At 38.8% G+C, this 24,160-nt stretch overlaps 1 protein-coding gene and 1 pseudogene across 1 annotated transcript in view; both read right to left on the bottom strand.

Annotated features, from left to right (window-relative positions):
• Nucleotides 1-586, bottom strand: part of LOC129391590 (uncharacterized) — a 13,202-nt pseudogene extending 12,616 nt beyond the window's left edge.
• Nucleotides 587-4,630: 4,044 nt separating this feature from the next.
• C19H18orf54 (chromosome 19 C18orf54 homolog) overlaps nt 4,631-24,160 on the bottom strand; it is a 45,471-nt gene continuing 25,941 nt past the window's right edge. Inside the window, exon 9 of the mRNA XM_055080685.1 lies at nt 4,631-4,923. Within this exon, the coding sequence (XP_054936660.1) occupies nt 4,833-4,923 (91 nt within the window). The 3' untranslated portion in view covers nt 4,631-4,832. The remainder of the gene's footprint in view (nt 4,924-24,160) is intronic.

The raw sequence follows: 24,160 nt of genomic DNA, 5'->3' as shown, positions 1-24,160 counted from the left end.
TGGTGGTTACCAGTGGGGGGGGGGGCAAGGTTAGGGTTGGGGAGTGGGAGGTACAAACTATTGGGTGTAAGATAGACTACAAGGATGTACTGTACAATACAGGGAATATAGCCAATATTTTGTAATAACTAAATGGAGAGTAATCTTTAAAAACTGTATAAAAATTTTAAAAATTATCAATTCTTAAATGGTATATTTTGTATAGCATAATCATTTACCAACATATTCAATTTAACATTGTATAAGGGTAATATATTGAACAATAAACAACTCATTAATGCCATGAGCAACAATTCATAGAAAGCTGGGCCATTCAATAGCTAAAGGAGTTAAGAGTTTATGAGAGATGGCAAGTCAGGAGATATTCAGAGCAGGAGATGCTGCCTTTCTGAAAAAGGCCACTTGCAGAGAGCTGGTCTAAAGAGGGACTGTTTCCTGAGCTCTGCATAAAGGTTATGGGGGGAGCTAATCTCAAGATTTAAGTCTCCATTTACATCCTTACCATTCCGGATATGGTATTCACCTTCCCCACAGACACAACATTCTGCTTTGCATCTTCATGCATTTCAAATGCTAAGTTGTCCATTGGCATAGATGGGCAAGAAATTCACTGAAAAAGAAAAACAGGGGAGGGATGTAGCTTTAGCAAATGGAGAGATCCCTGAGAGGAGAAGAATGATAATTCTTAAGGAAGCAAGTGCTTATATAGAGCTGAAAGTTAAAAACCACGGCACCTGCGTTGGTTGCTAACCCAAAGAGCCGTGCGGAGATGTGTTCCACAGTCCCCCCGGCAACCAAGGAGCCCTTTTGATGTCGTGCCCCCTACAATTGATAGCCTCTTCCTCCCCTATGGAGGGAAGATTGCTGTCGTGTCCTGCCTGCCTGCCCGTACACGGTGGGTGTCACTCCAGGACCTCGGCCTCTGACTTGTAAGATTCCGTGTCCGGTGAATCACTGACGTCTCTGCCGCTGACTCAGGCTCTCTCTTCAGTCTAGCAGCTGGGCAAGTGCAAGGACGGCAGGCTGTGGGGCACAGCCCCACACTCACACACACCCCGTATACCCAGATGACATCCAAATAAACAAGGATAAAAATAAAAATATAAGGAGCTGGGGCACAGAATAATACTAGAAAATTAAGTACCCAGTTAAGTTTGTATATGAAATGCATTCCAAGTCAGTCAGTTAGCCCCTATTTACCAGTTTCTTCACCTGAAAATCAAAGAGGTTATAAGTAGTATTTTCTAAGAACTTTTTGGTTCCAGAATGTACAAATGCATTTACATGTACAGCTACATGCATGGGAATAAGCAACATATCAGTAATCAATGGGCCTGACAGGTCTCTGTCTCTCTCTCCCCCTCCCTCCTTCATTAAATAGCTTCATTAAATTCCCTTCCTCCTGTGTATTACCTATATGAGCTTCCAAGTCACCACCCACCTCCAAGTCACAATATTTCCATGTATTTCTATGTTACTATTTCCTGGTTTCATATCACAAATATATGCTATAAACAGCAGTATTATTTCTGAGTTACAATCCACATTACTGAAAGCTGCCAAGAAAATACACACCCTAACCTTTGGACCAATTTGCCCTCACTCCTCTGACCGCTAAAACAACGTTTATAAGCAATGATTTCCAGGACTCCTTTTCCACTGCCTTCTGAGTTACTAGTCTTTCTCTCTGAGCAAGCAAATCTTTGATCACTAATAATTCTAACAGACATTCTTACTTTAACATTCTTAAACATTCAAAAGAACACAAATAACAAATGTTGGTGAGGATGTGGAGAAAAGGGAATGTTGGTGGGAATGTAAACTGGTGCAGCCACTGTGGAAGTATGGAGGTTTCTCAAAAAAAACTAGAGATATAACTACCATATGACCTGGTAATTCTACTCCTAGGTACATAATAAAACACACACACACACACACACACACACACACACACACACACACTTATTCAAAGAGGTACATGCACCCCAGTGTTCATAGCAGCATTATTTACAATTTCCAAGATATGGAAGTGTCCATCAACAGATGAATGGATAAAGAAGAGGTGGTATATATACAATGGAATACTACTCAACCATAAAAAGGAATAAAATTTTGCCATTTGTAGCAACATGGTTAGACTTGGAGGGCATTATTGCTAAGTGAAATAAGTCTGACAAAGACAAATACTGTATGATATCACTTATATGTAGAATCTAAAAATTACAACAAACTAGTCAACATAACAAAAAAGAAGCAGACTCGCAGATATAGAGAACAAACTAGTGGTTACCAGTGGGGGGGGGGGCAAGGTTAGGGTTGGGGAGTGGGAGGTACAAACTATTGGGTGTAAGATAGACTACAAGGATGTACTGTACAATACAGGGAATATAGCCAATATTTTGTAATAACTAAATGGAGAGTAATCTTTAAAAACTGTATAAAAATTTTAAAAATTATCAATTCTTAAATGGTATATTTTGTATAGCATAATCATTTACCAACATATTCAATTTAACATTGTATAAGGGTAATATATTGAACAATAAACAACTCATTAATGCCATGAGCAACAATTCATAGAAAGCTGGGCCATTAAATAGCTAAAGGAGTTAAGAGTTTATGAGAGATGGCAAGTCAGGAGATATTCAGAGCAGGAGATGCTGCCTTTCTGAAAAAGGCCACTTGCAGAGAGCTGGTCTAAAGAGGGACTGTTTCCTGAGCTCTGCATAAAGGTTATGGGGGGAACTAATCTCAAGATTTAAGTCTCCATTTACATCCTTACCATTCCGGATATGGTATTCACCTTCCCCACAGACACAACATTCTGCTTTGCATCTTCATGCATTTCAAATGCTAAGTTGTCCATTGGCATAGATGGGCAAGAAATTCACTGAAAAAGAAAAACAGGGGAGGGATGTAGCTTTAGCAAATGGAGAGATCCCTGAGAGGAGAAGAATGATAATTCTTAAGGAAGCAAGTGCTTATATAGAGCTGAAAGTTAAAAAAAAAAAAAAAAAAACCGTAGAAAGCATTGCCAAATTAGAGACCGAAACAAAACACTTCTTTGGGTCCCCAACTCTTTGCTCACTGATGGCACATACACAGATAATAACAACAATAGCTAACTAACATTTATTTCCTCCTTTCAACAAAGTACCAGGCACAGTACTAAGTGCTTTCCATACATCATGGGATTTAATTCTTACAGCAATCCTGTCAGGTAATATGATGATTATTCCCACTTTGTAAATTAGGAACCTGAGGCACGAAGAGGTGCGATACCTGCCCGAAGTCACACAACCAGTTTTAGTGTAGAAGCAAAGCACCCTTTATCAAAAGATTCTCCCATGGAGTTGGTTCTCTGCAGAGTTTGATGGTGGGTGCTCGGTCTAGCACAACATTTTATCATCCAAATCAGTCCTGCCTCTAGATAATGTGACTGATTTTTCTATGTGGTTTACTTATTGGATAATTCTGTTACCTGAAAGTTAAATTTTCATTTAAAATTCATTTTGCATCAGCTTTCCTGGTGATGAGCTGTGGCCTGAGTAAGCTAAAAACTACTACTGTAATCCACAAAACAGTCACCCATCCTCCTTTCCTTTCTATCTTTCTACCTTTATTCCTTCCATAAACATGGCTGAATGCCTACTCTATTCCAGGCTGTATACCACTCTGCACATTACGAAGCCTTTTATTACCTTATAATCTAGTAGGAGAAATGGAAAAGAAAGCAAATAATTTCCCCCCAAAATGTGCTGTGTTCTGATAGAAGTATGTACAAGATCTTGCGAGGACGGAGAGAATAATTGTGTTTGAGATAGGAAGAAAAGGCAAGGCCTCTCTGAAACCATAATTTTGAGCTAAGTCTTCGAGTCTCAACCCTGTTTCACTTGGTAGACACACTTAGTCAGTTACATTCTATTTCATATTTCTGACTTGTCTGTAAGTAGTTTAGGAGCAGACCATGTGGTAAAAATATAGATTCTATCTGGGTCAGGAAGCTCGTACATGCACCCCAGTGTTCATAGCAGCATTATTTACAATTTCCAAGATATGGAAGTGTCCATCAACAGATGAATGGATAAAGAAGAGGTGGTATATATACAATGGAATACTACTCAACCATAAAAAGGAATAAAATTTTGCCATTTGTAGCAACATGGTTAGACTTGGAGGGCATTATTGCTAAGTGAAATAAGTCTGACAAAGACAAATACTGTATGATATCACTTATATGTAGAATCTAAAAATTACAACAAACTAGTCAACATAACAAAAAAGAAGCAGACTCACAGATATAGAGAACAAACTAGTGGTTACCAGTGGGGGGGGGGGCAAGGTTAGGGTTGGGGAGTGGGAGGTACAAACTATTGGGTGTAAGATAGACTACAAGGATGTACTGTACAATACAGGGAATATAGCCAATATTTTGTAATAACTAAATGGAGAGTAATCTTTAAAAACTGTATAAAAATTTTAAAAATTATCAATTCTTAAATGGTATATTTTGTATAGCATAATCATTTACCAACATATTCAATTTAACATTGTATAAGGGTAATATATTGAACAATAAACAACTCATTAATGCCATGAGCAACAATTCATAGAAAGCTGGGCCATTAAATAGCTAAAGGAGTTAAGAGTTTACGAGAGATGGCAAGTCAGGAGATATTCAGAGCAGGAGATGCTGCCTTTCTGAAAAAGGCCACTTGCAGAGAGCTGGTCTAAAGAGGGACTGTTTCCTGAGCTCTGCATAAAGGTTATGGGGGGAACTAATCTCAAGATTTAAGTCCCCATTTACATCCTTACCATTCTGGATATGGTATTCACCTTCCCCACAGACACAACATTCTGCTTTGCATCTTCATGCATTTCAAATGGTAAGCTGTCCATTGGCATAGATGGGCAAGAAATTCACTGAAAAAGAAAAACAGGGGAGGGATGTAGCTTTAGCAAATGGAGAGATCCCTGAGAGGAGAAGAATGATAATTCTTAAGGAAGCAAGTGCTTATATAGAGCTGAAAGTTAAAAAAAAAAAAAAAAAAACCGTAGAAAGCATTGCCAAATTAGAGACCGAAACAAAACACTTCTTTGGGTCCCCAACTCTTTGCTCACTGATGGCACATACACAGATAATAACAACAATAGCTAACTAACATTTATTTCCTCCTTTCAACAAAGTACCAGGCACAGTACTAAGTGCTTTCCATACATCATGGGATTTAATTCTTACAGCAATCCTGTCAGGTAATATGATGATTATTCCCACTTTGTAAATTAGGAACCTGAGGCACGAAGAGGTGCGATACCTGCCCGAAGTCACACAACCAGTTTTAGTGTAGAAGCAAAGCACCCTTTATCAAAAGATTCTCCCATGGAGTTGGTTCTCTGCAGAGTTTGATGGTGGGTGCTCGGTCTAGCACAACATTTTATCATCCAAATCAGTCCTGCCTCTAGATAATGTGACTGATTTTTCTATGTGGTTTACTTATTGGATAATTCTGTTACCTGAAAGTTAAATTTTCATTTAAAATTCATTTTGCATCAGCTTTCCTGGTGATGAGCTGTGGCCTGAGTAAGCTAAAAACTACTACTGTAATCCACAAAACAGTCACCCATCCTCCTTTCCTTTCTATCTTTCTACCTTTATTCCTTCCATAAACATGGCTGAATGCCTACTCTATTCCAGGCTGTATACCACTCTGCACATTACGAAGCCTTTTATTACCTTATAATCTAGTAGGAGAAATGGAAAAGAAAGCAAATAATTTCCCCCCAAAATGTGCTGTGTTCTGATAGAAGTATGTACAAGATCTTGCGAGGACGGAGAGAATAATTGTGTTTGAGATAGGAAGAAAAGGCAAGGCCTCTCTGAAACCATAATTTTGAGCTAAGTCTTCGAGTCTCAACCCTGTTTCACTTGGTAGACACACTTAGTCAGTTACATTCTATTTCATATTTCTGACTTGTCTGTAAGTAGTTTAGGAGCAGACCATGTGGTAAAAATATAGATTCTATCTGGGTCAGGAAGCTCAGGCTCTGACAAGGCTGAAGGTTAATCTATGCTCAAGTGACGCGGAGTGACTTTGTGGCTGTCCTACCATATCTCATCAAATCTAAGACGCATCAGTGACTCATATCAATTTAGCCTTTTCTCACAAAGACCTGGAATTTAAATGTATGGCATTGATTTTTGAGGTAATAAAATATTCAAAATAATTTATCTGCGGAGCCAGCAAGGTGATTTTCTCATCATGCTCTCAGAGTACCATAAAACATATTTTTCCTATTAAATTTTCCTTGTGCATTTGTTAGAATGAATTCTACATTTTAACATCTCTAAAAATGGGATGTGCTTTACAATGAGTGGTCTCCAAGACTCAATGGAAATATAGGTGGTGTGGTCACATCAGTATATACTAGATGAATATCAGTCCTGCCAGTGGCTATAACCAGGGCAGAAGTTTATAGTGTGTGATTAAGAGTGAAAATTCTAGAGCCAGACCACCAAGGTTTGAATCCTAATTCTGCCACTTATTAGCTGTGTGACCTGGGGCAAGGTATTTAACCTCCCTGTGCCTCAAGTTCTTTATCTTTACAATAGGGCTAACAATGTTGCCCTCATAAAGGTGCGAGAGGACTGAACTAGTTAATATAAGTAAAGCACTTAGCCCAGTGCCCATACATAGTAAATGCCCAATGAATGTCAGGCTTTTCCTTTTTAATAAGCACAAGTAGACTCACTACTTTAATAACACCCTAATTTTAATATGGTAGAAGGACATCTGAATTCATAAACCACCTATTATCCCTCCTAGTAAGTCAAATTACTACATCCTCACCCATTACCTTGAATCATTTATAGAATTGTCCTTATTTTGCAAATTAGAAAATCAGAATAAAAGACCTGCTTATATTAACAGAATTGTAACTAAAACCCAGGTTTTCTTATTGCCATTATAGTGAACTTCCTATCTAGACCACACCTAAATACTACTGCAAATATACTTCTTATCTTTTAACCCCTTCATCTTCTTCTAACCCACCCTTTCACCATTTAACATCATTTAAACCGTGGTCACTTTAGTCTCCAAAATAGGCAGTGCTGGTGGGAAGGCAGGAGTCCTTAATATCTATGTAAGATATTCATCAGATATCCACCAAAAATATATTTTTTAATGAAAGAAACAAAATCACCATTAGATTATCATAATAATAATTGCTACAAGCAAGATCCCTTGGTGGGTGCTAAAATGACTGGTTGAAAGGTTAAGCTGAAAACAGAATATACGCATACTGTTTCTGTTAGAAAACCTGAGCCAACTGGATTCTTCCTTTATGCCATGCTGGCATAGAAGAAAAGGCAGTGCTTCTTTGTTTCAATAAGAACATTCCCCAGCGGCCCCCATCTCCGAGTTATCTGCCTTCTATGATTCAGGTGGAAAAAGCTGATAAGATAAAGCTGGCAATTACTTGATTACTTCCTTTGAAACGTCTACCAGTAACAAGATTGATCAACGCTCTTATTATGCAAATTTTTCTTATCTATTGCCAACTTTCAGATGACCAGACACTGGAGACAGTTACCAGTATCATAGAAGATATAGACCCTTGCCTCAAAGACAACAATGTAATGATTCGCACCAGTAACAAATACACAAGGAAAATTAAACAAGAAAAAAAACTATGTTTTATAGTACCCTGGTAACAAGATGAGGAAATCCCCGTACTGGTCCCACAGATAAAACTTAATTTATTTTAAATATTTTGTCACCTCAAAATCAATGCCATACATTTAATTTTCAGACATTTGTGGGAAAAGACTAAATACATGTTCCCACTGTTCCCATAGTCCACCATTACCCACTGCAGAATGTTCTCAGGAAGAACTCTAACACTAACAGGTGTTATGTGGGTATGGGCTCCTAAAATAAGTGTCAGGGAAGGGAAAGAGCTGGGAAGGAGCTCTGAACTTGTGAAGAAAATGAAAATATTCTATTCACGCAGCTCTACATGACAATCTGATCTTGGACAAGTTCCTTAACCTTGTTAAGTCAGTTTTCCTCATGTGTATAAAATTAAGGCTAGATTAAATAACCCTTAGGACTGTCTAGCTCTACCCACTCGAATTAGAGATATAAGTATTTGGGGAAATAACACTGCTGGATTCCCAACACTCCCATTTTTTTCAAGATTTCATTGACATAATAATTCAAGATATTCAACATTCCAGCTTTTGTTTGTTCCCCAATATAAGTGCTTCATATGTAATTTTTAATGCCAATCCAACAGCATTTTAGAATAGAAGGCTATTGAGTGGTGATATGAACAACAAAATCAGCTGAGTCCAACTCCAGAAAACTTCTGTTACAGCTCATGTGTATTCATTCTACAAATATTGACTGTAATGGTTTATATCAGTGATATATCTGTTTAGAAGGGCACAGTTAATTTCTCCAAGAAGCAGACAACAGATAAATGATGAGAGATAACAATGATCTTAAGTTAGTTAAGTATAAGCAACACTCTATTGCTCCAATGCAAAAGAAACATAGAAACATTATACCTAGTGACTAATAACAATTGTAATAATGTAATAGTTAACACTTATCGAGGCTTCCTTTATGATCTATTTTACTGTCCCATTAAATGCTCATGACAATCCTCTGATGTAGGTACTATCACTAGCCCCACTTTACAAGTGAGAAAGGCAAAGTGTAGAGAAGTGAACCAAACCAGGGTCATATAGCTAGCATGTGGTAGAGCCTCGAACACAGACAGGTCTGACTCCAGAGTCCCCACTTAGCCCTTGGAAACAAACGAAACACCCAACATTTCTTGTCACACACAACCTTTGTTTTCTGAAATATATGTAACTATGAAGATATCTTGGTCAGCATTTAAGGAGGAAAACATACAATGTAACAGAGGCTGTCAACTTTTTTGTCTCCAGACACTGACACTTGCAACACATTATCCCTCATCACAACCCAGAGATGGAGTTGAGGAAGAAATACCATCCAGCTAATCCTGATATACCCACCTTGAGAATTCCACAGTATACATACTCATATCTTTATTCATAAGCAACACTACGTATAGCTCCTCCCAAATCTTGCTTGTGGCTCCAAAAGATTTTTAAATAAAATGTATATTCAAAGATTTTTGCCACATTTCTCTCATGCAAGACTCGTGTTAAAAAAATTTCATCACATACTTCAATAGCAGCTTATAATAAAGAAAACTGAATGAATTAAAACAAATTTAAATGATATATCTGTTTATAAATTACAGGTATATTATTTCTACATAGATACTGCAGTAAACTAGGGAAGAGAACAATGAGTAAGATGAGTAATCCAGGGAAAGCAAATACTGAACCCAAATCAGGAAGGACTGAGACATAGTCACATATAACTGGAAGGAAGAAGGTTCAACAATTAATCAAGCTAGCAAAAGAAGTATAACAGGGCTTCCCTGGTGGCGCCGTGGTTAAGAATCTGCCTGCCAATGCAGGCGACATGGGTTCGAGCCCTGGTCCGGGAAGATCCCAGATGCCGCGGAGCAGCTAAGCCCCTGTGTGCCACAATTGCTGAGCCTGCGCTCCAGAGCCTGCGAGCCACAACTCCTGACGCCCGGGCGCCTAGAGCCCGTGCTCTGCCACAAGAGAAGCCACCGCAATGAGAAACTCGCGCACCGCAACGAAGAGTAGCCCCCGCTCACCGCAACTAGAGAAAGCCCGCGCACAGCAACAAAGACCCAATGCAGCCAAAAATAAAGAAATCTGTCAGGTAATATGATGATTATTCCCACTTTGTAAATTAGGAACCTGAGGCACGAAGAGGTGCGATACCTGCCCGAAGTCACACAACCAGTTTTAGTGTAGAAGCAAAGCACCCTTTATCAAAAGATTCTCCCATGGAGTTGGTTCTCTGCAGAGTTTGATGGTGGGTGCTCGGTCTAGCACAACATTTTATCATCCAAATCAGTCCTGCCTCTAGATAATGTGACTGATTTTTCTATGTGGTTTACTTATTGGATAATTCTGTTACCTGAAAGTTAAATTTTCATTTAAAATTCATTTTGCATCAGCTTTCCTGGTGATGAGCTGTGGCCTGAGTAAGCTAAAAACTACTACTGTAATCCACAAAACAGTCACCCATCCTCCTTTCCTTTCTATCTTTCTACCTTTATTCCTTCCATAAACATGGCTGAATGCCTACTCTATTCCAGGCTGTATACCACTCTGCACATTACGAAGCCTTTTATTACCTTATAATCTAGTAGGAGAAATGGAAAAGAAAGCAAATAATTTCCCCCCAAAATGTGCTGTGTTCTGATAGAAGTATGTACAAGATCTTGCGAGGACGGAGAGAATAATTGTGTTTGAGATAGGAAGAAAAGGCAAGGCCTCTCTGAAACCATAATTTTGAGCTAAGTCTTCGAGTCTCAACCCTGTTTCACTTGGTAGACACACTTAGTCAGTTACATTCTATTTCATATTTCTGACTTGTCTGTAAGTAGTTTAGGAGCAGACCATGTGGTAAAAATATAGATTCTATCTGGGTCAGGAAGCTCAGGCTCTGACAAGGCTGAAGGTTAATCTATGCTCAAGTGACGCGGAGTGACTTTGTGGCTGTCCTACCATATCTCATCAAATCTAAGACGCATCAGTGACTCATATCAATTTAGCCTTTTCTCACAAAGACCTGGAATTTAAATGTATGGCATTGATTTTTGAGGTAATAAAATATTCAAAATAATTTATCTGCGGAGCCAGCAAGGTGATTTTCTCATCATGCTCTCAGAGTACCATAAAACATATTTTTCCTATTAAATTTTCCTTGTGCATTTGTTAGAATGAATTCTACATTTTAACATCTCTAAAAATGGGATGTGCTTTACAATGAGTGGTCTCCAAGACTCAATGGAAATATAGGTGGTGTGGTCACATCAGTATATACTAGATGAATATCAGTCCTGCCAGTGGCTATAACCAGGGCAGAAGTTTATAGTGTGTGATTAAGAGTGAAAATTCTAGAGCCAGACCACCAAGGTTTGAATCCTAATTCTGCCACTTATTAGCTGTGTGACCTGGGGCAAGGTATTTAACCTCCCTGTGCCTCAAGTTCTTTATCTTTACAATAGGGCTAACAATGTTGCCCTCATAAAGGTGCGAGAGGACTGAACTAGTTAATATAAGTAAAGCACTTAGCCCAGTGCCCATACATAGTAAATGCCCAATGAATGTCAGGCTTTTCCTTTTTAATAAGCACAAGTAGACTCACTACTTTAATAACACCCTAATTTTAATATGGTAGAAGGACATCTGAATTCATAAACCACCTATTATCCCTCCTAGTAAGTCAAATTACTACATCCTCACCCATTACCTTGAATCATTTATAGAATTGTCCTTATTTTGCAAATTAGAAAATCAGAATAAAAGACCTGCTTATATTAACAGAATTGTAACTAAAACCCAGGTTTTCTTATTGCCATTATAGTGAACTTCCTATCTAGACCACACCTAAATACTACTGCAAATATACTTCTTATCTTTTAACCCCTTCATCTTCTTCTAACCCACCCTTTCACCATTTAACATCATTTAAACCGTGGTCACTTTAGTCTCCAAAATAGGCAGTGCTGGTGGGAAGGCAGGAGTCCTTAATATCTATGTAAGATATTCATCAGATATCCACCAAAAATATATTTTTTAATGAAAGAAACAAAATCACCATTAGATTATCATAATAATAATTGCTACAAGCAAGATCCCTTGGTGGGTGCTAAAATGACTGGTTGAAAGGTTAAGCTGAAAACAGAATATACGCATACTGTTTCTGTTAGAAAACCTGAGCCAACTGGATTCTTCCTTTATGCCATGCTGGCATAGAAGAAAAGGCAGTGCTTCTTTGTTTCAATAAGAACATTCCCCAGCGGCCCCCATCTCCGAGTTATCTGCCTTCTATGATTCAGGTGGAAAAAGCTGATAAGATAAAGCTGGCAATTACTTGATTACTTCCTTTGAAACGTCTACCAGTAACAAGATTGATCAACGCTCTTATTATGCAAATTTTTCTTATCTATTGCCAACTTTCAGATGACCAGACACTGGAGACAGTTACCAGTATCATAGAAGATATAGACCCTTGCCTCAAAGACAACAATGTAATGATTCGCACCAGTAACAAATACACAAGGAAAATTAAACAAGAAAAAAAACTATGTTTTATAGTACCCTGGTAACAAGATGAGGAAATCCCCGTACTGGTCCCACAGATAAAACTTAATTTATTTTAAATATTTTGTCACCTCAAAATCAATGCCATACATTTAATTTTCAGACATTTGTGGGAAAAGACTAAATACATGTTCCCACTGTTCCCATAGTCCACCATTACCCACTGCAGAATGTTCTCAGGAAGAACTCTAACACTAACAGGTGTTATGTGGGTATGGGCTCCTAAAATAAGTGTCAGGGAAGGGAAAGAGCTGGGAAGGAGCTCTGAACTTGTGAAGAAAATGAAAATATTCTATTCACGCAGCTCTACATGACAATCTGATCTTGGACAAGTTCCTTAACCTTGTTAAGTCAGTTTTCCTCATGTGTATAAAATTAAGGCTAGATTAAATAACCCTTAGGACTGTCTAGCTCTACCCACTCGAATTAGAGATATAAGTATTTGGGGAAATAACACTGCTGGATTCCCAACACTCCCATTTTTTTCAAGATTTCATTGACATAATAATTCAAGATATTCAACATTCCAGCTTTTGTTTGTTCCCCAATATAAGTGCTTCATATGTAATTTTTAATGCCAATCCAACAGCATTTTAGAATAGAAGGCTATTGAGTGGTGATATGAACAACAAAATCAGCTGAGTCCAACTCCAGAAAACTTCTGTTACAGCTCATGTGTATTCATTCTACAAATATTGACTGTAATGGTTTATATCAGTGATATATCTGTTTAGAAGGGCACAGTTAATTTCTCCAAGAAGCAGACAACAGATAAATGATGAGAGATAACAATGATCTTAAGTTAGTTAAGTATAAGCAACACTCTATTGCTCCAATGCAAAAGAAACATAGAAACATTATACCTAGTGACTAATAACAATTGTAATAATGTAATAGTTAACACTTATCGAGGCTTCCTTTATGATCTATTTTACTGTCCCATTAAATGCTCATGACAATCCTCTGATGTAGGTACTATCACTAGCCCCACTTTACAAGTGAGAAAGGCAAAGTGTAGAGAAGTGAACCAAACCAGGGTCATATAGCTAGCATGTGGTAGAGCCTCGAACACAGACAGGTCTGACTCCAGAGTCCCCACTTAGCCCTTGGAAACAAACGAAACACCCAACATTTCTTGTCACACACAACCTTTGTTTTCTGAAATATATGTAACTATGAAGATATCTTGGTCAGCATTTAAGGAGGAAAACATACAATGTAACAGAGGCTGTCAACTTTTTTGTCTCCAGACACTGACACTTGCAACACATTATCCCTCATCACAACCCAGAGATGGAGTTGAGGAAGAAATACCATCCAGCTAATCCTGATATACCCACCTTGAGAATTCCACAGTATACATACTCATATCTTTATTCATAAGCAACACTACGTATAGCTCCTCCCAAATCTTGCTTGTGGCTCCAAAAGATTTTTAAATAAAATGTATATTCAAAGATTTTTGCCACATTTCTCTCATGCAAGACTCGTGTTAAAAAAATTTCATCACATACTTCAATAGCAGCTTATAATAAAGAAAACTGAATGAATTAAAACAAATTTAAATGATATATCTGTTTATAAATTACAGGTATATTATTTCTACATAGATACTGCAGTAAACTAGGGAAGAGAACAATGAGTAAGATGAGTAATCCAGGGAAAGCAAATACTGAACCCAAATCAGGAAGGACTGAGACATAGTCACATATAACTGGAAGGAAGAAGGTTCAACAATTAATCAAGCTAGCAAAAGAAGTATAACAGGGCTTCCCTGGTGGCGCCGTGGTTAAGAATCTGCCTGCCAATGCAGGCGACATGGGTTCGAGCCCTGGTCCGGGAAGATCCCAGATGCCGCGGAGCAGCTAAGCCCCTGTGTGCCACAATTGCTGAGCCTGCGCTCCAGAGCCTGCGAGCCACAACTCCTGACGCCCGGGCGCCTAGAGCCCGTGCTCTGCCACAAGAGAAGCCACCGCAATGAGAAACTCGCGCACCGCAACGAAGAGTAGCCCCCGCTCACCGCAACTAGAGAAAGCCCGCGCACAGCAACAAAGACCCAATGCAGCCAAAAATAAAGAAATAATTTTTTTTTAATGTTAAAAAAAAGTATAACAATAATCCTTGGAAAATATAGGATCTAACACAGAAATAATGAATTAAAGTCATGATGTTGATGTTTAGGTTTAACCATAATGCTAGAAATATTTTTTAAATCATTGTATTTATATATTTTCTATCTGTTATTTAAAGTGGCCAAAAGAATCAGATATACTATTTTGAATGGCAGTATATTACTGCAGTTCATTTCTTTAAATTACTTCAAAGAATTTAATTAGTCAATTTGCAATCATTCTAATACTTGGAAAAGTTAGGTTTTAAAATTGTATATATTTACAAATTAAGCATTTATTATTGGTGGTGCTCCTATGTTAAGAAGTCTCTGGGACAAAGGATCTATCAATAAGAATTTAAAATATGTGGAAAGCTTCAGGTCTTACACTGCAATTGAATCCCCACAGGGCTACAGATATTCAATATATAGTTCTGCTGTATACTTAGAGAATTATTCCTCAATCCTATATTCCAAAAATATTCCTCTAGAGCTGGAGTCAACAAAATCTTCCTGAAAACAGCCAGATAGTATTTTAGTCCTTGAGATCTAAGAAGCAAAACCAAAGATATTACATTGGTACTTACATACCAAGAGAGAAAATAAATTTCCACAAATGTTTGACAAAATTCAAAATATAATAATGACTACAATTTTTCATAATACAAGTCTAATGAGAAAAACTGAATTCTTTTTGGGGAGACTACATTTTACTTCATTGGGATTCAAAGTTATTTCTCCTTATCAGCAAAATCAATTACAAATGTTCATTTGTTAACACTGACCTATGTGAGATGTTACATATTTCATCTTTGAACATGTCTTTTTACACAGATAGTTACTGACAAATACTGATACCAGTCCACAAGCATATTATTTTAGTTGAGCATATTCATCACTTGGAAAGCATGTAGAGAATTCTATTAGATTCTTCTCTTGACAGTTGCCATTTTAAAATACATTAATCTGGGACTTCCCTGGTGGCACAGTGGTTAAGAATCCACTTGCCAATGCAGAGGACACGGGTTCGAGCCCTGGTCTGGGAAGATCCCACATGCCGTGGAGCAACTAAGCGTGGTGGGGGGGCAAGGTTAGGGTTGGGGAGTGGGAGGTACAAACTATTGGGTGTAAGATAGACTACAAGGATGTACTGTACAATACAGGGAATATAGCCAATATTTTGTAATAACTAAATGGAGAGTAATCTTTAAAAACTGTATAAAAATTTTAAAAATTATCAATTCTTAAATGGTATATTTTGTATAGCATAATCATTTACCAACATATTCAATTTAACATTGTATAAGGGTAATATATTGAACAATAAACAACTCATTAATGCCATGAGCAACAATTCATAGAAAGCTGGGCCATTAAATATGCAATAAGAAGCCCACGCACTGCAACAAAGAGTAGCCCCTGCTTGCCGCATCTAGAGAAAGCCCAGGTGCAGCAACAAAGACCCACCGCAGCCAAAAATAAATAATTAATTAATTTAAAAAAATAAAAATAAAATACATTAATCACCTCCAATTGAAGTCAAGGCGAAAGCCCTTCAATTGTACAATTAAATAGATTTTTAAATTGGAAATCTTTGTACTTGCATGGAGGTCCAAAAAATGCTGCTGAAACTTGTTTAGCTTTAAAATCCGTCTACTGCAAATTTGTGGAGGAGTAGAGATCTTGCTTCTTGTTTTAACACTTGAAAGCATGACAAGTGTTTGACATTACTTAAGATTCAAGCAACATTAGCTGCCATCAAAATGACTTTACCACGTATAAAATTTGCATATAGTTGATGTTTTGCCTTGCAACTTTAGGTTGAATTCATTAAGAAACGTACCTGCCTCAAAAGCTAATTTCCAATGCCATTCGGTGTTCCATAATAGAGGAACACTTTTTCTTCTCATTAACAAAAATTTCAATTTTGGCCCTAAGATTTTTTAAAATCACAATAAAATTTTACCACTGCTGAGTCATCAAACTGATGTGTGGTAGGGCAAGAGAGAAGATTCAGCTTCTATTTCTAATAAAAATTCACAGAACTGATAAAGGTTAAGTCCACAAGAGCAAATGAAGTTCACCATTGACACTACTCGTTCAGTAAACACAGGGTAGACTCAAATATTTTCTGCAAAGTGCCTGCTAATGAATAATACCACAAATAAGCTATAAACATCTTACATTTTCATAAGATTTGTAAATTTGTACAACTATGCTTTTTTCTCTGCTTCACACATTTTTATCACTGTAAGTTGTAATACATCTTGGTAGATTCCACTTCATGTTTATTGATTAATTTTTCTCAAATTCTTTGAGCTATTCCCTTTTTTAGTTGGAATATGCAGACTATTCATATAGGGTAATTCTTTTGTCAATTCAAACTCAGCTTTGACCTCTGGAATAAAAAAACAACTTAGTAGTATCAGTAACACCTTTTGGACTCAAGAGCCAAGAAAAACCAAAGAAATCATTTGCCCTGATTTTTAACTGTTAATGTTGCTCTCAATATCATCAACTCTTTGGTCAATTATTCTCCCCAAGAGGTTAATAGTATTAAACAAGTTTATTTTCTCTGGACACATTCCTTCAGTTGTTGCAATTAAGCAGAATTTAATAAATTCACTATCAGTAAACAGTTTTCCTTATTTGGCTAAGCCATTCTAAATTTACTGTGACTCTCATTTTCATTTTTTATATTTTTGAAGAAATTCTGCTGTTATGATCTAAAAATTTTTTTTTCCTAATTGCCTTTTCTGCAAGTTGGAAATATTGTGATGAGTGCTTGGTCTAATAATGTCGATAGAGACTGTATTCTTTATGTGTCATAAATTATTCATCTTTTAAATTTTCTTCAACCATTTAAAACATACAAAACCTTCGTAGCTTATGGACTGTACAGAAAACCAGTAGCAGGCTAAATTCCAAATATGAGCCATAGTTTGCCCATCCCTGCTCTAAAACACAGATGTAATTTCTTCCCACTCTCAGATTCAGAACCTAGGATTATCTAGAAAGGTGTGTGATAAGAATCAGTTAAACATCAGACTTCTCTGGTGGCTCAGTGGTTAAGAATCCGCCTGCCAACGCAGGGGACACAGGTTTGAGCCCTTGGCCAGGAAGATCCCACATGCCGTGGAGCAACGAAGCCCGTGTGCCACAACTACTGAGCCTGCGCTCTAGAGCCCGCGAGCCACAACTACTGAGGCCGTGCGCCACAACTACTGAAGCCCGCGCGCCTAGAGCTCGTGCTCTGCAACGAGAAGCCACCACAATGAGAAGCTCACACACCACAACAAAGAATAGCCCCCGCTCGCCGCAACTAGAGAAAGCCCGCGTACAGCAACGAAGACACAACGCAAAAATAATTTTTTTTAATTATATAAAAAAAGAATCAGTTAATCATCATTTATTAGCTTCTCTTCCAGGTAGGGTGGATCCTACTTTATTAAAAGGATGACTACTCCTACTAGACTGTTTATAAACTAGTTCCTGTACAACTAGTGGTTGCTCACTTTTTTTTAACATCTTCATTGGAGTATAATTGTTTTACAATGGTGTGTTAGTTTCTGCTGTATAACAAAGTGAATCAGTTACACATATATCCCCATATCTCCTCCCTCTTGCATCTCCCCCCAACCCTCCCTATCCCACCCCTCTGGTGGTCACAAAGAACCAAGCTGATCTCCCTGTGCTATGCAGCTGCTTCCCACTAGCTAGCTATTTTACATTTGGTAGTGTATATATGTCAATGCCACTCTCTCACTTCGTCCTAGCTTACGCTTCCCCCTCCCCGTGTCCTCAAGTCCATTCTCTATGTCTGCGTCTTTATTCCTGTCCTGCCCTGGTTGCTCACTTTTCAAGTCAGTAGTGAAATTAGTCATCTCTAATTTCACCCCTTATCTCAACTCTGCCAACATTAAAAGCATTCCTAACTTGCCCTCTTTTTATTCGAGGTCAGGAAATGTGGTTTGTTTTATTTACTTATTTATTTTTGGCTGCGTTGGGTCTTCGTTTCTGCATGAAGGCTTTTTCTAGTTGCGGTGAGAGGGGGCTATTCTTTGTTGCAGTGCACGGGCTTCTCATTGCAGTGGCTTCTCGTTGCGGAGCAAGGGCTCTAGGCGCATGGGCTTCAGTAGTTGCGGCTTGCAGGCTCTAGAGCACAGGCTCAGTAGTTGTGGCGCACGGGCTTCGTTGCTCCACGGCATGTGCGATCTTCCCAGACCAGGGCTCGAACCTGTGTCCCCTGCATTGGTAGGGGATTCTTAACCACTGTGCCACCAGGGAAGCACAGAATATGATTCTTGGACAAGATACTGTTCAAAGTACTGACCCAAAGCCCTCATTTGTGTCATTCTTGCCAAGTGAGGCCTTCCAACAGCCAGAAAGGTCCCTGCTACATAGGTAATGCTAAGAGTTTGGACTTTTCCACTTGAACCTGAGATTATGGGTCATAGAGAATGCTATAAAAACTCCGTGCTATAAAATCTAGACATTTCTAGATCCTAGAACTGGGATACAGACTTCAGCTCCTAGTTTTACAATTCAGAACTCTACAAAGATGACTCAAAGGGGAGTCCCCCTTCTATCCCTACTAGACAATAGAGGATTTCTAGCCTTCCAATCATCCTGGCAGTTCCTCCCCTCTACTCCGCATCCCTTACCTCTACACCTTACTCATCCTTTCATATGTGGGGGCTCCTCTTTGTGACCATGGCTAAGTAGAGACCTGACATTGAAACCGAGCTGCTCAAATCTGACATTCTACTGTATACAGAAAACAAGTCACACGCAAACCAGGATACAGATGTTATAACATCCCCTGTAAAGTTACTTTGTAGGCATGGTCACCAGCTAGGAATCTTAAACTTCTACTAATCCATGAAAAAACTAACCAGAGCAGGGTCTTAGTTCAAAATAGTGATGCTATCAAAGTTCGTATTTCACCTCGTTGTCCCTTTCTGTCTTTACTCGTTCCCCACCTCACATCTCTTTTCTCCGACTTGAAGTGAGTGTTCGGGAGGCTATGGCCACTGGCTTAGTCTGCCAGCTAAACTTGCTTTAATCATATGTACGGTGAAGAGGTCTAAAGGATAAGTAACAAGTGTACTTCCCTTGAACCTCCACTCCCAACTCATGTCAAGCCTATACATTGCTGAAGACCCAAAGCGAAGTATTCTTTCAAGGGCCACCACTTTACAATGGCAAAAGCATTGCCTAGGCTCAAACACCCTTCCTATGTGAGTGTGGGGATGGTAACTAGGAGAGACAGAGCACAAAGGACATCAGTGGTCTAACAGGAACCATGGGCTGAAGCATCCTGAAGAGGAAGAAGAGAATTGGGATCCTAATCATAACGCTTACAGTCTAAAGAATGTACCTGGTCTACAGAATGGAGAGAGAGGTTTCTTTCTCCTCAAAACAGTTATACCTTGGTGTGGGAAAGGAGAGGGAGATAAGAACATTTCTTAACATATTCCAGCACAGTTTTCAAGAGTTTTAACTGGTGAATGAATGCCAGGGGGCTGAGCGCAAAGCTAGATTAATGGGTAGCAGGCCAATCACACAATTTATCTTGTTGCTGCCAAAATAGTGCCCTCTAGTGGGAAAAATTTTAAACAGTCCTTACTAACACTGACCGGCATCTATTTCTACAAAATATCCACACACAGGTAGCTAAATGGCAACAATTATAACTAGCTGAAACTCTGAAAACAAGTACTGACATAACTGCATTTATCAATAACAGTTAACACTGGGCACTTTCTATGGTGAGTCACTGTGCTAAGCAAACACTTCACAGGCATTATCTCACTTAATCCTTACAAGTGTGTGAGGCAGCCCAATTAGCTCTGCTTTATAAATTGAATCTTACAGCTGTAATTCGCCCAAGGCACCCCAACTAACAAGGGGGGAAAATCTGACACTTAATTTTAAACCCTCGTACGAAATCTGACTCAGAAAAACCCCAAAAATGAGAACTACAGCAGAAAGTTGGGAAACGTTTACTAAACTTTGTTCGTTTTTAATAGAATATTGATTCTGCTTTAACTGGGAATAATGAAATAAGTAAATCTCTTTCTGAATAAAATTTTTCATATTTCCCCCAGGTCCAAAAAAAAAAAAAGACCGAAATGATCTGAGGTCCTTCCAGAGCTCGTCATCAGGGCTTCTGAATCCCACTCCAAGAGACTTCTTTGTGCTTGTTTCTGTTGTCTTCTTATACTCATGTCCAAAAGGCAACATATATCATCCAGCAAATCAAATAACATCTAGTACTGCAAACTAAGACAAATAAACAGCTGTCTAAATATTATTATAAAAAAATAAAACCTATATTCTAGGGACTTATTTTACAATATCGTACGAACCTCAGTAAAACTGTATTTGTGAACAAAAACTAAATAAGGCCTACTTTCTAGCTTTATTTCCTTAAGAAATTACTAACATAATGCATTTATGTCATGGTATCAGGTTTTAAAGACTAACTACTGGAAAGAAGGAAAATTGTATTCGGAAAAAAGTTCAATTTGACTGCAGCCACAAATCAATGTAGGGACTAACAGCAACAGTAGCAAAAATTAACACTCACTTGAAGCTGCATCAAAAACACTGGCCCCACTCCTTTTGCCTACAGAAGAAAATCCAAAATTCTTGGGGGCCATCCTCAGATGGCCCCCCAAACCACTTTCTCAGCCTCATTCATTCAGAGAAGAACTATTTATGTAGCACTTTAATTACCCTTAGGCACTATTCTAGTTGTTGAGGGGTAAACAGTGAATAATGCAAAAGCTCCTGCCCTCAACATTCAGTGAAGAAAAATAAGGTAGGAGTAAAGGGGAAAAGCATACCAGCATGGGGCCGGGTGGGGGAGGGTCAGGGTAGGCCTGCTTGGTAAAGTGGCATTTGAGCAGACACCTGAAGGGAGGGAGAGAATCATGGGGTGTTTGTGCAAAGTCTGACCAGATGGGAGGAAACGCTGCAAAGGCCTGGAGGCAGAGGCATGTTTGTAGTTATTTGATAACAGCAAGACCAATGTGGCTGAATCAGAGAGCAAATGGGGTGACAGGAAAGGTCCCGGCCTTGCAGGGGTGAAGGGAGAGCTGTTGGCACACCTTATTGGGCTTTTTAGGCTAGAGAACAAACTTCACAATTACTCTGAGATGGGAAGCCACTGGACAGTTTGAAGAGGTACATCAACAGACATGTTTTTCAAGGATAATTCTTGCTACAATGTAGAGTAGAATGGGGAACCACAAGGGTAATTTCAGCCTTCTGTCTTATTCCTAGCACCTCCCCCCACCTAGGTGTATTACCATTATTAGCAGCTAGTGTTTACTGAAATCACATGTGTGAGGCATTACCATTTAATTCTTGAAACAAAACTGCCAAGTACCTACTACAAATGGAGGGGAAAATTTAAATAAAGCCTCAGGCAAGATCAAGGAGCTTAGTTTACAACAAAGAGCTAATAAATGGTGGAATCATAAAACAAATCTGCCCGTATTAAAGCACTGGTTTCTTCCACTGCAACACACAACATACCCTTCCAAGTCAGTAATTTTGTATCAGACCCTTTTAATGACTCAAGTCTTCGCACGTCTTACTCTCTGCCTAGAGCAAACACCCTTCCATCCAATTTCTTTGATGGCAAATTTGTTCATTTTGGAGATCAGCTCAAGCATTCCCTCCTGAGCGAACTCATTCCTGATTCTTCCGGCCACTTTGCTGCTCCATCGCCTGTGCCTTAATAGCAGTTGCTCCATCTTCATTTCTCTAAAACAATACTTACCTGGGGTAGTGTAACTGTATCCGTTTATATATTTCCATCCAGTTCCTCATGATAGCCATACTTTGTCATCATCTCTCCCACCCTTACACTCCTCTCTCCTCCTTCCACTGCCACACAGAGCCAACTAAATGAATGCTGAATGGAATAATAAATTATCAAAGAACAATATGTAGATCCTTTATGATCTACTCTATGCATCTTGGACATCTGACGCCACATTTCTTAAAAAATGAAAACTCACCAAAAAAAAGATAAATAGGGCTTCCCTGGTGGCGCAGTGGTTGCGCGTCCGCCTGCCGATGCAGGGGAACCGGGTTCGCGCCCCGGTCTGGGAGGATCCCACGTGCCGCGGAGCGGCTGGGCCCGTGAGCCATGGCCGCTGAGCCTGCGCGTCCGGAGCCTGTGCCCCGCAACAGGAGAGGCCACAACAGAGGGAGGCCCGCATACCACAAAAAAAAAAAAAAAAAAAAAAAAGATAAATATGAGGTGATGAATGTATAACAAGATGGAGGAATCTTTTCACAGTGTGTGTATATCAAATCATCATGACATACACTTTAAATATCTTACAATTTTGTCAATTATACCTCAACAAAGCTGGAAAAAAATTAGCTATGGGTGGCAATAAGAAAAAATACAGTGGATGGATGTTAACTAGACTTATATACAAATATCAAATATACAAATATCGAATCATTATGTTGTACACCTGAAACTAATATATGTCAATAATATATCACTATGAAAAATAAAGTGCGTACTCTAGAGTTTTGCTGTTAAGTAGGGCTCTGGATCATTTGTACAATATAGACATTTAAACAACACAGGGAAAGCTAGACAGCATTCAAAAAAAAGTGAGACAATAATGGACATAAAACTTTGTCCAAAAAAATAATTTAGAAACTAGAAAACAGCCTGAAAAGATGGAAGTAGCATTATTTTTGTTGGTTTCAATATTAGGAAGACCAAAATGTGCATGTGAGATTGTCTTGAAAGGCAAAATTAAGAGTAATATGTGGAAGACACAGAAAAAATCATGGCTTAATTGAAGCAATACACTACAAAACAAAGCATTCCAATTGCAGGAAACGCTCAATTTCCAAAAACACTCAAATAATAGTTATGTGGCACCTTGATGAAAAACAATTGAAGGAATGCAATCTACTCCCCTGATATTGATCTTCATTCATATAATTCCAGAATATTTATAATAGTCCCAGATTTCTAGCTCAGAGCTGTTTTCTTTTACAAAATTATCAAATTCATTAGATTTTGAAAATATTGGCCCAAGGTTTCTCACTGGGCCTGTTTTCCAAATGACCTGACATTTTTGCTATTTTACCTTTATTCCAGGTTCTTGGTTTGGACAGACTACATAGTATATTGCAAAACAGGGAGGTCAGAGTTGGACAGGTGAAGCATTTTTTAAATTTCCCCCACCAAAACCTTTCTAGAACCTAACAAGTTTCCATGCCGGTCATCAATTTATAGTCTCTCAGCCCCAAATTCACCCTGACGGGGCTCACCTGCTGCTTTCTGGCAGCTGCACCATCAGTAAACAAGGTGGGTATAAAGACACCAGGTAGTTCTCTGCCCCAGTCACAGTCCCAGAATGTACGGTTCTCCTTGGCGACCTCACAGACCTGGCCCAGGCTGGTGATCACCTTCCTTCAACTTTCGCAATACAAACCCCTTACGCTCCAGGTTGTCCAACCAGCACTGTCCAGCATGCAGAAAGAATCCTCACTCCCTCTCCAGGCCCACACCCAGACACCACCTGCAGCTTCCCTGAACCTTGGAGAATGGCTTCCTGCTTGCCTAGTAACTGAAAACTGACTCTGGTCTGGACAAACCAGTAAACTGTGCCATCAAGTGGACTGCAGCTACCCCTTCAACAAGCTCTGAACCCAAATCTTAGCTCCTTCTTACAAGGTTGTCCTTCCTTGAGTACTCTCCCTTATCTCTGGGGTACCATATAGAGCTCTCTTACATCTTAATCTCTTTT

This window comes from Physeter macrocephalus, chromosome 19 (assembly GCF_002837175.3).
Source record: "Physeter macrocephalus isolate SW-GA chromosome 19, ASM283717v5, whole genome shotgun sequence".
Taxonomy (NCBI): Eukaryota; Metazoa; Chordata; class Mammalia; order Artiodactyla; family Physeteridae; genus Physeter; species Physeter macrocephalus.
This window is presented reverse-complemented; position numbering and strand designations above follow the sequence as displayed.